Here is a 15,692-nt window from a genome sequence, read left to right as displayed (position 1 = left end):
TCTTAAATGGCACATCTGTTTGTAAAGTGTGCTCATTAATTAGCCTCAAATTAACTGACAAATTGAAAACATATCCTCGCAACAGCACAGTGAAATATTATTATGAAGAGCAACACTTTTTCCATTAGTGTCAGATCGGTGTCAGAAGGCTTCACAGAGTTACTATCCTCACAGTGTTCAGCACAAAAAGCTGCCTAAATTAACATAAGACGAGGCTGCGACACCTCTCCTCCTTTTCGCTGTGATTTAGTTTCCTGATGATCTCGCATAATCACTCGCTCACATCATTAGAGCCGGTGAATATTCCTCAGCAATTGAGACAGCAGATGATTTAAAAAAGCCAATGTCTGATCACAATCACATGCGCACAGTCACTTTAACACAAGGACTGTACATAAAAGATCAAACACACACCATCCTCCTCTCACACATACTCATTTGCATAAATCACATGTACATGAATGAGCAATAAGATAAAAAAAATCCTACTAGGACATATGACAGAATCAGCATGGATAACCAGCCAATGAATGGGCTTGACTGCCGCCTGGTGTCGCTGGATTGTATTACAACACACTGAACAAGACAAGTGAAAGATAGATGAGACGACTGATAGAAAACAGTGGACAAGCCGGTGGGGTAGAGCCTTAAAGAGAGGCCTGGGAGAGGCAGCAGAGGGAAAGTGGAAGAAGATAAACAGACGGATAAAAGAGTTAATGAGACATTAGTATATCACGGAAGGGCAAACCCGAGCGTACCGCTGGGAAATAAAACTGAGGAAGGCAGCAGAAAACAACAGGGGGAGAGGAGGTGAAAGAGAGCAAATGAGGATATACGAGGGAGTGGAAGAGGGTGAAGCTGAGAGAAAGGTAAAATACGAAGAGGGAACAAGGGAACGGAGGACGATCAAAGCAGGCATTCATCTTGCAGGCAGCCACATGCCACCCCCCGTCTCTCTCTTCCCCCACCTCTTTTGTTTGTCTGATTACTGGTTGTATTTAACACCATACCTTGTTTATCTTAAACTCATCTCTTCGTTTCTTTTCTTCTGCTAAAAAGCGTTTTTCCTCAGTAATCTTCAAACCCACGCTCTCTCTCTGCTTCCCCCCTTTCTTGCTTCATATCCTTCCATGTCACTCAGTCATCCACACTGTCAAAACTCTCCATATCTGCTCTCTGTCTCACACACACACACACACACACACACACACACACACACACACACACACACACACACACACACACAGTTGTCTCTTTGCATTTACAGTATCTGCTCCACTCTGTAACTCCCTCACCCATTCCTCCTCCCGCTCACTTCTCCCTCTCTTTACAGCAACAATCACATAATTCTACAAAATCCCCAGTCCTCAAGCAAACATGCCCCCACATCTTACAAACAGAGAAGAATGAAAGCAGATGCAGGCTCGTACATACAGACGTGCTTCCTGCATAAAGCCCTACAGTGCAATTAAAGATTTCATTCCAAAGCTCTCCACTTACATACATAAACAAGAATTAACACATATTAATTTTAAAAATAAATTACTGTCTAATATGCGTTGCTATTTTTCCAGAAATAAAGAGGACTGCATCTTTTTTAATGTCCTTTTAATGGGTTCCTTTTGCAGTGCAGGCAAGGAAACGATTTCAGTAACAAGTCTGATGTTGATGTACAGTGTCCTTGAGCCAGAAAGGATGCCAGATTCATAAATTGTGAATATCTTGATTTTGAAATTAGACTTATTGAGCCGACCTTATTCAGAGCAACATGCAGCAACGAGAATCAATCTGCATTTCTGAATCCTATTTGCATGTTGCTCAGAAAAGGAGCAAGAGCGAGGACATGATTATATCTTCCATACGCAATTTTACTTACTCCAGTGAGGATCTTATATTTGTTTTTCTGATAAGATTTGGCCTCAGTGCTGCAGCCTAGATAGGCGGCTACTCTATTCAATATTCGCAAATGATATCAGCCTATATGGTGACATACAGGGTCTCTCATCCCTGGCTTCCTCCTTAAAGTGATAACAGGTAGGAGGCAGCCAGCTAACAAGTGTCTCAAACATGCACTCAGAGTGCTGAGAAATCCCAGTGCAGCAGACAGGCAGGCAGGTGCTATTCATGGAGTCTGGGAGATAATGAGGGGGAAACTAGGGAGAGAATAATGTGAGAATGAGTCTTTGTGCCAGTGTCTGTGTGTGCGCATGTATGCATATCTGCATTGGAGAGGGAGGAGACACATAAGAAGTATCTGTGCGAGCATTTAGAAAAAAAAAAAAAAAAAAATTGAAACTCACAGCAGAGTATTAATCAATAAAATATGCTAGCACAAAGTAATACAATCAGGGACTATGAGTGAATTATTCTTACATACAATTGCTCTCTCTCTCTTGTTCCTAATAGAAATTTTGAAGGTATACAGTATAAAATGTCCATAATGAGGTTAAAGAGAAGTAAAGATAATCATCAGTAGCATACATTAGGAAATAGGCCTGTGAGGGCTGAGGAAGTTAAGCTGTTTCTATGTCAGGATTTCAACTTTGCAAAGTAAATCTGGATTTTGTATGAAAATGAGTACTAATAGAGTAGTTCAGTAGGCAAATTTGGTGTTTAGTTATGGAGAAACTGTGAGCACAGTAAAGTAAAGCTGTGTGGAACAAAACATCTTTAGAAAAGAGTAAACACATAGAACAAATGTGTTGCTTGGAGGAAGAAGATGTACTGAGGCAGTGTCAAACCCAGCAGGGAATGTGGATGAAGTTAGCACACGCTGAGCGGAAGATGCTTTGTTGTAGTGAACTGTAGGCCTGATGTATTTAGGATGCGAATCATTATTGGAGAAGCCTACATCGAGCTGCCTTCACACCCTAACCAAGAAAGATGCCAGAGGCCATCGGCGCTCAAACGCAGCAACACAAGTGCGGTCAATAAGCAAGGTAACTGTGTCCTGAAGTTGATGTGCTTCAACGTCAAGCACGGAAAAACCGAAGATCAGCACCAGCTGTAACCACTGGGAGCAACGCTGTCTCATAGAAACAATGTTGTATGCTTCAACAAATGAAGAACAACCTCAACAGATGCTGACTCAAGTGACATCACTTGATGCAGTTTATCAGATTTCTCCCACCTCCAATCGAACCGTGTCCCTAAACATCACCATGAAAAAGTGTAATGTTGCTTTAGCTGCTACAGGAAGACTTCATGTTACAAGAATTGATATTAAAGCAAACGCATCAGTGGATGTTCTGCACACACATTCAATATGAACATTTTGGCTGCACATATGTTTAACGTCTCAACAGAAAATGGTTTGCATGTCCTTCACAACGCGTTTGCAAATCAGGAGCATATGACACAAGCCTAAAAACCTGTGCATTACATTTTCACATGAAGCAAAATATTGCTGACTTGGCAAAAATTACTGAGCAGCACAAATTAGAGCAACGATGGGGAAGCTAGCAAATGAGAGATGCAAGCAGACATGAACCAACATCTTTCAGTATCTTCAGAGACAGAACAGGCCGTAGACCTGAAGCATTATGTGGTCCGATGCTCAGCAGCCTGTTTGCGTTACAGAACTCGCTGTGCCACAGGAGGATGCAGCCAACGAGGCATGAGGAAGGAGCGGAGAGGAGGAACTCCTCTACACCAAGCTGGCAGTCGAGGCTGAACAGCAAAGCCTGAAAGCCAGAATACACGCTGCAAAGGCTGGGTGCCATGGATTAGTAGCTACAGTACATCCGCTAACAACAAACAGTAATGATAATCACATCTACAGCTGATACCACACAGCTATTTGCTGGCTGCAAGTTGTAGGCTGAGTGAGATCCGCTCAAAGAGTCCACTTGTAGTCACTTTGTAACTCAGCTTTAGTACAGACTTTCACAGTACGTCTGCCTGGGCTAGATCACACCAACTCACAACCCTCCTCCCACCCACCAGTCTGTAAAGCAAGTCAGACATCAGTTATATCAAAATGACTTTTTAAAGAGGATCCTTTGAAGTAGTGCCTCTGTTAGGCCCCTGACCAGTCTCTTGTGTGGCTTCGCAGCATGACGGCGGTGACAGCGTGGAACGACAACAGGCGAGGGGAGGGAAAGATACACAGACAGAGAAAGAGAGGAGGACTTATCTGCTTGCCATTATGCTGTTTCTATCCAATTCTGCTAAAAGAAAATTGTGTGAAATATCCCTCGTTTGTATAGGGACCTGATAAGACCAGTTCTCACACTTTAATCTGGCCCAAGAAGAAAACGATGACTATGAGAGACAGAGGGAAGATGACAGAAGGAGGAAATGTGGAAAGTGGGAGCAGAGGGAAAGTAGAGATGCTGCAATCAAAATTAGAGATGGCAGACAAGCCCTGAGATGGAAGGAGCGATGAACTGACAGTGGGATTGGCTCAGAAAGAGGACAAGGGCCAGCATCATAGAGATGAAGTGATAGAGGAAGAGGAAGCAGAGAGAGAGGGAACCAGACAGTGAGAGACAGAGAGGTGGATTGTGAGAAAAAGAGGAAAAGAGAGAGGGGATGAGATACCAGATCAAAAGAGAGAAAGAGGAATAAGACTGGGCGTTTGAATTGAAAAGAAATGGATAATGAGATGCTAATGTAACAACAAAGGAGTGAGTGCCCTCCGGGGGGAGCTATGCTACAGCGAGCTGCTTCAGTACGAACACAGCAGAGAGGGGAATTGAATTTAAAAATGCCCTTTATTAAACTACTGCAATGTACACAGATTAATTCAGGTGCATATATAGTCATTAAAGTCAAACTAGATTTACAGTGGCCCACCTCTGGCCGTGTTTGAACAAAATAAAAACAATAGATGCGATTAGCCAGCATTAGCTGCACGTAACACCTCCTACCCAGGATGATAGATGTTCGTGCCACCTTCTAGTGCGGATATGGGCTGAGCACGAGGACAAGGTCTGCTTGCCCTGAGAAAGAGGGTGGGATGAGCAGAAACAAGAGCAGAAATGAAAAGAACAAAGAAGAAATGATGGAGACCCCAGAGGAAACATGAAGCTGGAGAGAAGCGTTGAGAAGAAATGAGGAGAACGGAAGTCTTTGCTATACAGCAGACAGGTTTTTGAGTGGGAGGAGGAGATGGAGCTTTACGAGTAAAGGGGAATAATGGAGAGATCCATGGTGCAAAAGACGTAATTACTCAAGAGAATAAGTGCTGGAGAGGAGTGATGTGGGGAATCTGTATAAAAAGAGTGACTGGGCAGTACTCAAGAGACCATCAAAAAGCATACCGGAGAAGGGGTGGAGCTCAGCTGACAGATATAAGCCTAGAGATATTATAGATGCACTATGAAAAAATTAGAAAGCTGGAAAATCATTATAACAAGTCCTCAAGAGGATGCCGAGAGTGAGCCAATACCAAAGCACAATGAAAGAAAATAAAAGCAAGATTAAGACCGCGAGTAAACCTGTGGGGATTGGGGGGTATTTGTGCTACAAAGAGATGCAGCGGCAACAGAGGTGTGCTGGAGAGTATTGTTATGTGGAAAGAGTGCAGGATGGATTCCTGCATTGGACGAGGGACAAAGAGGCGACGAGAAAAGCTATAGTATGATCTCGAGAGGATGTTGTGAATGAGTGAATGAGTACAAAGAAAGCAGCGGAGGAGCGAGGTTGAAGAAAATCCTCCAGGAGAGAAGAGGTGCTGCTGGAGGTGCGCTACGGAGAGATGCGGCTTGCAGTTTACACTAGAAACTTTTTTTTTTAATGCAACAAGAACAACTTTTCACAAGATCTGTATTTGTTTAAGCGCGTCCATATCTATCCCTAGCTCCCTTGTTTGCCCATAGGCTATCTGGTATTGCAAAACTGAACTTCTGACTTATCTAGTCAACTCTCTATGGCCCCATTTGACTCACCAAATTCCACCCACCTCAAATTTTAATATCTGAAACCAGATAGGAGTGTAAAATCACATTTCTAAGGTAAATGCAAAAGCAAATAGCTGTTTTTTTAATGCTAAAAAAACAGATAACTCAGCTCATTCAGCTATCGCTGCTGTAACTCGGAGGACCTACAGGCTTGCAGCGTGTAAGCAGTGGCATTGGCTAATTGGGTTTCCGCTCGTAATTAGGCCAATTAATTAGGAAATGTAGCAGAGGCCATGAGTGCCTCCACCAGAAGGTCATTTAGGGATTACAGGAAGAGAGGAAGAGTCGTGAGAAGAGCAGAGGAACGGAGGAAAGGAATCGAGGAGCTTGTGAGCAAAAAGGTCACTGGAGAGGGCCTTTGTTGTGAGGATACCTCCTGCTGAATGTAATCACCAAATGCTTCATGGAGTCAGGGTAATTACCCATTTGTGACAATTTAGTCAAATCAATCACTTCTTTGGGGAGTCAGTGAATTGAAAACAGAGCCTGCTAATTCAGGCAGTTTCCCAACTGATGCTCATTGTTGCTAATCTGCCGTGAGAAACATGTGAAATGACGGAAGAAAGAGATGGAAGAGAAGAGGAAGACCACATTCACAGGCAGAGGACTGTAAAATGTGCTTTCATGTGTCCGTCAGTTTCCTCTGTGTGATTCCAAGTTCCCAGAGTTTTGAAAACCTCCATCACCTGCAGAGCTCCTTCAACTTGTACAATATCAGCACATAAAATTTTGAGATCTTAGAGTCTAGATGTAGTCCAAATATGACAAATATTGCTTTCAGTCGTAGATTCATAACAACCAAAAGCAGGGAGCAAACCACTTTTCAGTATGACTTTGAATGTTCAGGTCAGATCAGGCTCAAATTTTCAGATGTGAGTCACGTCTGATGAGCACAACAAGTCACCATGGCGCACTATACTGTTCCCCTTTGAACAAAATACATCCGAACACTCACCTCCACAAAGAGGAAGCACGGCACAATGTAGGTGCTGGTCTTCTGCAGGCCTTTCTCATCAGGAAGATTCCTCATCACCCTCCTTTGAGCTGACAGCTGACCACCAAGCATCTGCGGGGTTAAAGGTCATTGCGAAGCTTTAGTTTTCTTTGTTCTGTTTGTGTCAAAAGAATATGCTGGGTGAAGAGTAGGAAGACAAACCCCTTCATGTACTGCAAAAGTTGAACGTGGCATCAAAGCACAGACAAACATTCATGAATATGCGGATCAAAGTTTATGAAGCTGTGGAGCACTTTTGATCATTTGTAATTTGTTATAAATGTTCATAATACAAAAAAAAAAAGTAAATAGATGCAGTATTGGCTGACACTGTGAGAGCAGCCTGGGTGAATTGTGAGGCACAGTAATAATAAGAATAATAGCAAGAAAGACGACAAAATTTCAGTCAAACAAAACTAGTAATTGGCTTGACTTGTTGGTGAGGAAAGGGACCTGACTGGCACCTTGTTAGCGTTCAACTTTGTGAGTCACTAAGCAGTAGTCTGAGTTCCAGGCGATACAAGAGTGTAAATAGTAGTCTATTTATATTCATTGCCTGGCTTAGAGTAAATCTCAGTGTGAGAGTTTCATAGTCTGTTGAGTCACAGTAAAGAGGCAAGTAGCAATTTGTTGACCAATTTCTTCTTCACCTGAAAGTTGAGTGTGAGGTCTGATCATTTTGAGCAACATGCTAGAAGCCAAACAACGAAAGCTAACCTCCGTAAGGTGTTTTAAGCTCCGTGTATATTACACTGGTGTCGCTCCCATCTCCCAGGTGGTGCGGGGCATCACAGCTGTGTTTAGTAATTACTTTCATATTGGATGAGCCGACTGCATGTCATTGCTTTCAATGCCAACATTCAAGGTGAGAAGCGCATTCAATTATACGCAAGACTAGAATTCTCATCTCAGATAATTGGCTTTACAAGCAAGTAGTGGCGAAATGTAACATTTACTCAAGTACTGTACTTAGGAACAGTTTAGAGGTACTTCACTCGAGTATTTCCACGTTATGCTAATTTATACTTCTCACAGGGACATGTTGTGCTTTTTACTTTTCCACATTATTCTGACAGTTTCAGTTGCTACTTATTGCAGATTCAGATTATCAATACCAAATAAAACCAATCATTAAATTATAATGTAAAGTATTATTATAGCCAGGTAGTGTGCGTGCCTCACAGCAAGAAGGTCGCCGGTTCGATCCCCGGGTCCGAAGCTTGCATGTTCCTCCCCTGCATACGTGGGCTCTCTCCGGGCAGCCCGGCCTCCTCCCACATACCAAAATCATGCTCATTAGGTTAATTGGTGACTCTTAATTGTCCTTAGGTGTGAGTGTGAGCGTGAATGGTTGTATGTCTCTATATGTTGCCCTGCGATCGACTGGCGGCGGGCTCAGGGTGTACCCCACCTTCTGCCCAATCACAGCTGGGATAGGCTCCAGCCCCCCCCGGCAACCCCGAAAGGGATGGCCGGGTATAGACAATGGCTGGATGGAGTATTATTATAGATTAAGCTGCCCTGCAGTACATTAAACTACACTACATTTAGCACCACCTTTACCAGCTACAACAGTAAAGTGATCTTTATACACACAGACAGATCAGTAATTGTAATCCAGTAATGCATAATATTATGAAATAGCGCATTCTGCATAATGAGTACTTTTACTTTTGACATTGTAAGTATACGTTGATTTATGTCCTTTCACTTGGTAAAATTTTTAATTTTATTTGTAAAACAGTATTTCTACACTACTTCTGAGAGATTTAGATAGAAGTACCATAATTACTTTTTACACCTGGAGCTCATTATGTGCCATTCATCCATGAATACACCAGGGATCTTCAACACTGCTGATAGTCCATGAGCTTCATGTTGTCAGTTTTATTGATAATTAAAAAGGGAATCTTATCATTGTCTGCCATCAGGGTAAAAACGTCTATTTTTACACTTACACACACACACGACACTCACAAACCCACTCACCCATATGCAGAGGTGCCCACAAAGATGCATTTTGCATGATACATCAAAAATGCACACATACAGGTACACACACCAGTACTTGGAGACAATCAAAAGTGTCGAGGGGGGGAATGAGGTTGAAAGGAGGAGAAGTAGACTGGAAACAGAGGAGCGATGATCAAAAACAAAAGCCTGACAGAAAGAGATAAGAGAGAGACAAAGTCATGATGCAGACGTTCGGAGACTCTTCAGAAGTGAAGAGGGTGGGGTGAAAGCCAGCAGACTCAGCAATGGGAAATAATAGAGATTGGGGGGATAACAGGTAGAAGTTGAATAAAAACAGCTTCAGTCCCCAAAGTGAGAATATGAGGAAGCAGGGAAAGAGATGACGAGGAAAGTTAGAGTAGGAAGGCCATCTTACGAGATGCTCAGGGCTTTCTGACATGGAAATGACTGCACTCATGTTAAATGATGTGAGCTTCAGTTCTTGTATTTATGAACGCCTCCAAAGGCATTCAAAGGCATTTGAATCAAACAGTAAATGCAATTTCTCTAAGAACTGCCAACTTTGAAATCATGATTTTATCAATCATAAAGCAAGTGCCCTCAGCAGTCTTCAGTATAATTTTATTGAGTCAAACGCCAATTGGTTCTCTTCTCAGATATCGAGCCTGCTCGCTCATCTCCTTGACAACAATTATCTCGCTGACTTTATGGCTGAGGGCAAATGTCTGCTGCCGTGTCAGCCCTTTCCTTAATCAATGGTTGTTTTTGGTGAGAGGGAGGGAGCCACCTCACAAGGTTGGAATGCGTCCATGTCTTCATAGTGCTCCTGAACGCCTATCAGTGGCATAGAAAGATGTTCAATTTGAACCAAAAAGCAAAGACAATTTAAAAATAAAAAGCTGACACAGACACAAAAAAACACACCATCTTGTCATCCTCACTGATGATTCAAAGTGTGTATTTGCATGTGTTGACAACAGAAAAAGATTTCTGTTAAATATTGCTCCAGCACATTTTAAGAGCACTGAAGTGTATGCATTAATAACTAAAGCATTAAAGATGTAATACTCACAGAAACCTGAATTCACTTAGATCTTCTCTCATCTGGAACCATTTAATCGAACAGAAATTTTTGATTGATTTATTTAGATTATCAGTCTTCTGAACCAACAACAAGCTGAGATTCAAAGAAATTCATTAAAACCTGGATATCCCTTAAAAGCCTGTGTACAATACACAAAGCAACCTACAAACAAGGAAAGCAGCACAGCAACTGAATAATGGTCTCTTTAATTTAAACATGCAGGATTTGGAGGATTAGAAATCACCATGTCCGCAAAATCACCTCAGGTGCTGTCACAGTGTCCACTAACTTGAACTTCAATTATCTGGCAGTGAAGGCCCTCTACGCAGTTTCTGTTCCACATCAGACATTTATCATGAAGGCTCTATTTATAGTTTCAAATGAGACTTGTTTGTGGTCAAAATGTCCCCAAATTTCCCTCAAAAATCTTGCTGCAAAGTGTTTCTGTCTGTGCATCATGCAACGTTGAGCTGAGTGACACACGCACACGCTCAGCAGTGCAGACTACACTCCCTGCCTTTAAGTGTGTTAATTATTCATGCTGTGGTTCATATACTCGTTTTCACTTTTCTTTCTTCACTATCGCCTGTCTGCCTCACGGGAAACAATATCTATCTGATTATTCTCCCATTATTCCAATATGAGTTCAAGCTTCAACTGTGGTCGAACATCGGCTACACAAAGTGCTTTGATTGGTGAAACAGCATTCATTGATGCTCAGGAAAGAGAGGACAGGTTGTACAAGTTGTGGCAGAAGATAAAGGGATTGTAAATCTCTCTCACACACACACACACGCAAACACACACACACACACAGGAGGTTGTCTGATGTAAATACAGTATTTAGTCTTCCTTTATGCTCCCATCTTCCAAAGCAGTGAGAAGCAAGCAGGCATGAGGTTGGCATGACTGATTGTGTCTTATGTTGCTGTCTAATGTCGTTCACTATGATGTACATCCGTAAGCTTTGCACTTCGCACAGCAACGAAAGACCCACTCACTATCTCTCTCTCTCTCTCTCTCTCTCTCTCTCTCACACACACACACACGCATACACACACAAGCACACATACAAGTGACCATCATCCCAGTATTCATTACATGTCAACTTGGATGTCAGTCCAACAAGTGGTGCTACACAGCTTACGGCGCTATGTGTGTGTGTGTGTGTGTGTGTGTGTGTGTGCGCGTGTGTGTGCGTGTGTGTGTGTGTGTGTGTGTGTGTGTGTGTGTGTGTGTGTGTGTGTGTGTGTGTGTGTGTGTGTGTGTGTGTTTGTATGTAGGTGTGTGTGTGTGTGTTTGTATGTAGGTGTGTATAACAGATGGAGAGAGAGAGAGAGAGAGAGAGAGAGAGAGAGAGAGAGAGAGAGAGAGAGAGAGAGAGAGAGAGAGTCTTCTGCACAGAATGCCTCCTGTGCTGCACCTCAGGTTCAACAATGTGGGTCACAGAGATGCACAATCACACTCACGCACATTGTCTGTTACACACACACACACATACACACACACACACACACACACACACACACACACACACACATATTCAGAAACAGCCCCTGTCCAAAAAGAAGAAGAAGAAGAAAAAGCAGGGCAGTAACTGGTTTGAAAAACTCTCACCTTAAATCTCTGTATGTTGGAAGCAGTGCTGCTGCACAGTGACCGCTGCCTCCTTCCAGTCTCTGTCTCTAGGAGGATTTGCTCCTGCAGCGGACTCCCATTCTCTGGTTGCGTTGTGGTGTCAGCTTCGCTTCTTTCTCTTTTCCCCCTTCTCGTCTCTTTCAAAGCAAAACCGCCTCTCACTTCCGCCGCTCCGCCACTGAGAAGCCCTCGGCACTGACTGTGAATAGAGGGAGATAGAGAGCTTTCCACAGTGCCAGGCACCCAGCCTCCAGCCAGCCTAGTCTATATCTGTCTGCACTCTGCCGCTAGGTCGCTAAGCTAAATATGATGATCTTCAACAACACTTCAAGGATAATTAGTCAAGTGAAGGGATCCACAGGCTGGTGAGGAAGGCTCCTCGGCACAGCTGCTGGTGGATACAAGGAGAGATGGGAGAGAGAGAGTATGTTTGTGTGTGTGCATCTGTATGCTTGTGTGTGAGAAAAAGGGAAGGCAAAGAGGAGGAGGAGGAAAAAACAGAGAGTGGGAAGAGGGAATAAGAGAATGAGACAGCTGGAGTGGAGAGTGAGAGCAGAAATGAGAGAGAGAGAGAGAGAGAGAGAGAGAGAGAGAGAGAGAGAGAGAGAGAGAGAGAGAGAGAGAGAAAGGAGGAGGGACTCTGTGTGTCAGAGGCTGAGGCAACACAGTGGCTAAAATGGTAGACACAGTGCACTTTAGTACCCCAGGAAACCACTTTGATACTGGCAGACACCATGGGCTCAGTGAGAATGTGAGTGCACAGGTGTTTGTGTGTTCCAGTGGTACTGTGTGTGTGTGTGTGTGTGTGTGTGTGTGTGTGTGTGTGTGTGTGTGTGTGTGTGTGTGTGTGTGTGTGTGTGTGTGTGTGTGTGTGACTGTGTGACTGTGTGTCTATGCAATTATGGGAACACAGAAAGCCAAAGCGGGAGAGAAAAAAGCCATGTGTAATCTGCAGGTATGGTGTTAGTGAGTTTTTTGAGCAGCTTGTTTCTGTATTCAACATGAATGATAATAATAATGACAGTGTGAGTTCCTGTATGCTGGGACCACAATCCAGCTCAGCTCTTCAGACAGTAAACTGGTAGCGGGTCAATGATGCACCGTCAAGTGGTTAAGTGGGACGCATCCTGCACATGGTCCTATGTGGGTCAGAGGCCCCCAGGTGCAAGCTCACCAGCAGTGTGTGTGTGTGTGTATGTGTGTGTGTGTGCGCATTGGTGTATTCTTGCATAATAGCACGGGTTTCCCTTTATCACATACTTTATAACCCCCCCCCCCCCCCCCCCGCCCCCCCCCCCAGGCTAAAACACAGACAGTGTGTATTTCTGTACATGTGTATACACGTGTGCATTGATGTGTCAGGGTACATGTTTGGACATGCTACAATGGCACCAAGTGATTGCTGGACACTGGGACATTTCTCTCCGGCATTGCCCCACAGGTGTGTGCTTCATGTGAACCCCTATTGAACATGAGCAACAACGAGCAGCCAGTTAGCTTAGCTGAGAGCAAAGACTGGAAAAAAGGGGAAACAGCTAGCGTGGCTCTGTCTAAAGTTAAAGCACCTCTAACTGACACTGAAGCTCACTCATTACCATGTGCCCTTAGTATGTGCATACTCTGTGTTTTGACCAGACCTTACTCTCTCAGCTCCCGTTAAAACCACATAATTTTATACTGCTTGCATTTTTCTATTGATGAACAAACTAGATATAACGTAGTTAGTGAGCTCTAGAAGTTCTGGTCGTCGGAGTTAGTCACCTTTGGCCGGCTCCAAGCTAACTGTTTCCCCCTGTTTTGTCTTTATGCTAAGCTAAGCTAACCAGTTGAAGAAGTACGACCTTGCCAAATAGATAGATAGATAGATAGATAGATAGATAGATAGATAGATAGATAGATAGATAGATAGATAGATAGATAGATAGATAGAGTCTACTGTTTCTTTAACATTTTACTAAATGTCCTCTCATATTTTACCCAGAATGCAGTACAAGTTAACCAGGGTCATGGCATCACCATCCATTTGAATCCAGTCTAGGTGGTAGTCAGAGTATCGTAATAGCAAAAATTAAATCTCAGGAGAATAGATGGACTGCCAATACAAATTTCTCAATACATTTCTTTCCCTGACTTTTATGTAGAATGTGTAAGGAAACAGCATTATAAAAGCAGCCCACCCTCTCGCTGCACTCAAACAAATCACTCTCGGCTGGTGAGGGGCCGTGGACCACTCTTTTTTTTCTGAGAGTGAAGGAAAAAAAATCATGTGGCGTCACAGATGTCATAGTTCCCATGGCAACACGCTGCATCCATTGAGTGGGATGACAAGTGAGCAAATATGCATATGCAGAAATACACGCACACTTACACATTTAATAGTTCACCTACAAGGTAGATGAAACAAACGCCACTAGAAAATGGCCTTGCTAGCAAACCATTGATTTCCCTTAGCTCGATGACATCCATCTCACAAGCTCTCACAACACACCTCATGTAGCTAGCCTGCTTCAATGCTGTCTGGGGCCGCAGAAAAATCAATGTATACAAGTTGAGGTCAAACAGCAAGAAAGAAAATAAGCTCAAACAGCAAAACTAAGCGACTCAGTTAATAATTCTTAATCACTAGCATTGTGATCAAAAGCTGAAAACTTAGATAGGAAGGCATCATATCAAGCAAGTTAATATGCTGTTCATTTCTTCCTCTTCTTCTTCACCCATTCTGCCTGCCACCTCAATACACAAGCACACCAAGGCACTAAGACACAATGAGAGGCAAAAGCATTGGCTTTAAAAGGTTTAGATGCAGCAACAGCATCTGGTTGCTGCAAGGACATAGAATCAACTGCAGAATATTTCACTGACTATATTAATACCCGTCTTTTACAGCCTCCCAAGGGACATTTATATTATCTGCCCCATCACTTTAACTCACACTCTGCAGGTGTGCGGTTTTCAGAAGCATCTCTTCCATGACGGTTGATGCTTTTAGATATGCCTGTCTGATCTTACAGAGTGATGTATGTGATGAAATATCTCAGGGAGCATCACACATTATAAGAATGTAAAGAGTGAGAGGAGTTTTCAAAGTCAAGGGCGAAACGGGGAAGGTAAGACGCTGTAGGACTCTGTAAATAGAGCAAGTACACAGAGGAGGGTATGTGTAGCCTACAAACAGACACTGTCAAGTGGAGCCATGCACACACACACACAAATTCAAGTTTTCATAACTCCTGGGGACATTACATAGACTTACATTCATTTCCTGCAGACTAACCCTTAGCGTGACCATAACCACTACTTGCCTAACCCTAACCCTTACCATACCCTTAACCTTACCTGAACCTTAAGCCAAGTCTTCACCCCAAAATTTAATGATTTACGTTATGGGGACTTGTGTTTTGTTCCCATAAGGAAAGCGAGTGCCTACAATGTGACTGTGAAGACAGAGTTATGTGCCCACAACATGAGTAATACACTTGCACACACACACACACACACACACACACACACACACACACACACACACACACACACACACACACACACACACACACACACACACATCTGTCCTCTTTTGACCTCCCTTTTTACAAACTCCTTTCAGCCCAGAGTCCCTGAGAAGAAAAACTGTACTGGGCAATTCTTCATCTCATGATCTAAATCCAATGCCAGTGCAGCAAGTATCAGGCCCTGCATGTAAGGGTGTGCTGGTTGGGCTTGTGGATTAACAAATGGTTAATTCAGAAAGACCAGTTCATCTTCTGTCACAGATCAGCAATTACTGTAAAGTCTTTCGTTTTTATGAATCATCAAAGAAAAAACCTAACCAACGTTCCCTAAGGTTAGTAACCCAACCTTAACGTGGCAATAATTGTTATTTCTATATCCAAAAAGGATTACATGACTGCTTTACAGGAAACAGCGATAATTATGTGTGTTTCTGAGGAGTGTTCAGCATCTCTCAGCTTTGTTTGGTTTTTCCAGCGTACAGCTTCTCTGTTTTGGTTCCCTCTAACCACTCTCTTTAATGCTGGCAGCTACCAATGGTTTTCATGACATTTTCACTCACAAAATGCTGTTGAAAAATATATGCAGCCTA

General features: G+C 43.1%; 1 protein-coding gene across 2 annotated transcripts in view; it reads right to left on the bottom strand.

The window, feature by feature from the left end:
* Nucleotides 1-12,101, bottom strand: part of LOC139346561 (phospholipid phosphatase-related protein type 5-like) — a 45,826-nt gene extending 33,725 nt beyond the window's left edge. The window contains exons 1-2 of one of the 2 annotated variants that reach the window (XM_070985706.1): nucleotides 11,573-12,101; nucleotides 6,859-6,969 (exon numbers count right to left, since the gene is read on the bottom strand). In XM_070985706.1, coding sequence (XP_070841807.1) covers nucleotides 6,859-6,969 — 111 coding nt within the window. In that variant the 5' untranslated portion in view covers nucleotides 11,573-12,101. The remainder of the gene's footprint in view (nucleotides 1-6,858; nucleotides 6,970-11,572) is intronic. The other variant, XM_070985699.1, reaches the window with a different exon arrangement.
* Between the last annotated feature and the right edge of the window lie 3,591 nt (nucleotides 12,102-15,692).

The sequence above is a fragment of the Chaetodon trifascialis genome, chromosome 2 (assembly GCF_039877785.1).
Source record: "Chaetodon trifascialis isolate fChaTrf1 chromosome 2, fChaTrf1.hap1, whole genome shotgun sequence".
NCBI classification, from domain to species: Eukaryota; Metazoa; Chordata; class Actinopteri; order Chaetodontiformes; family Chaetodontidae; genus Chaetodon; species Chaetodon trifascialis.
This window is presented reverse-complemented; position numbering and strand designations above follow the sequence as displayed.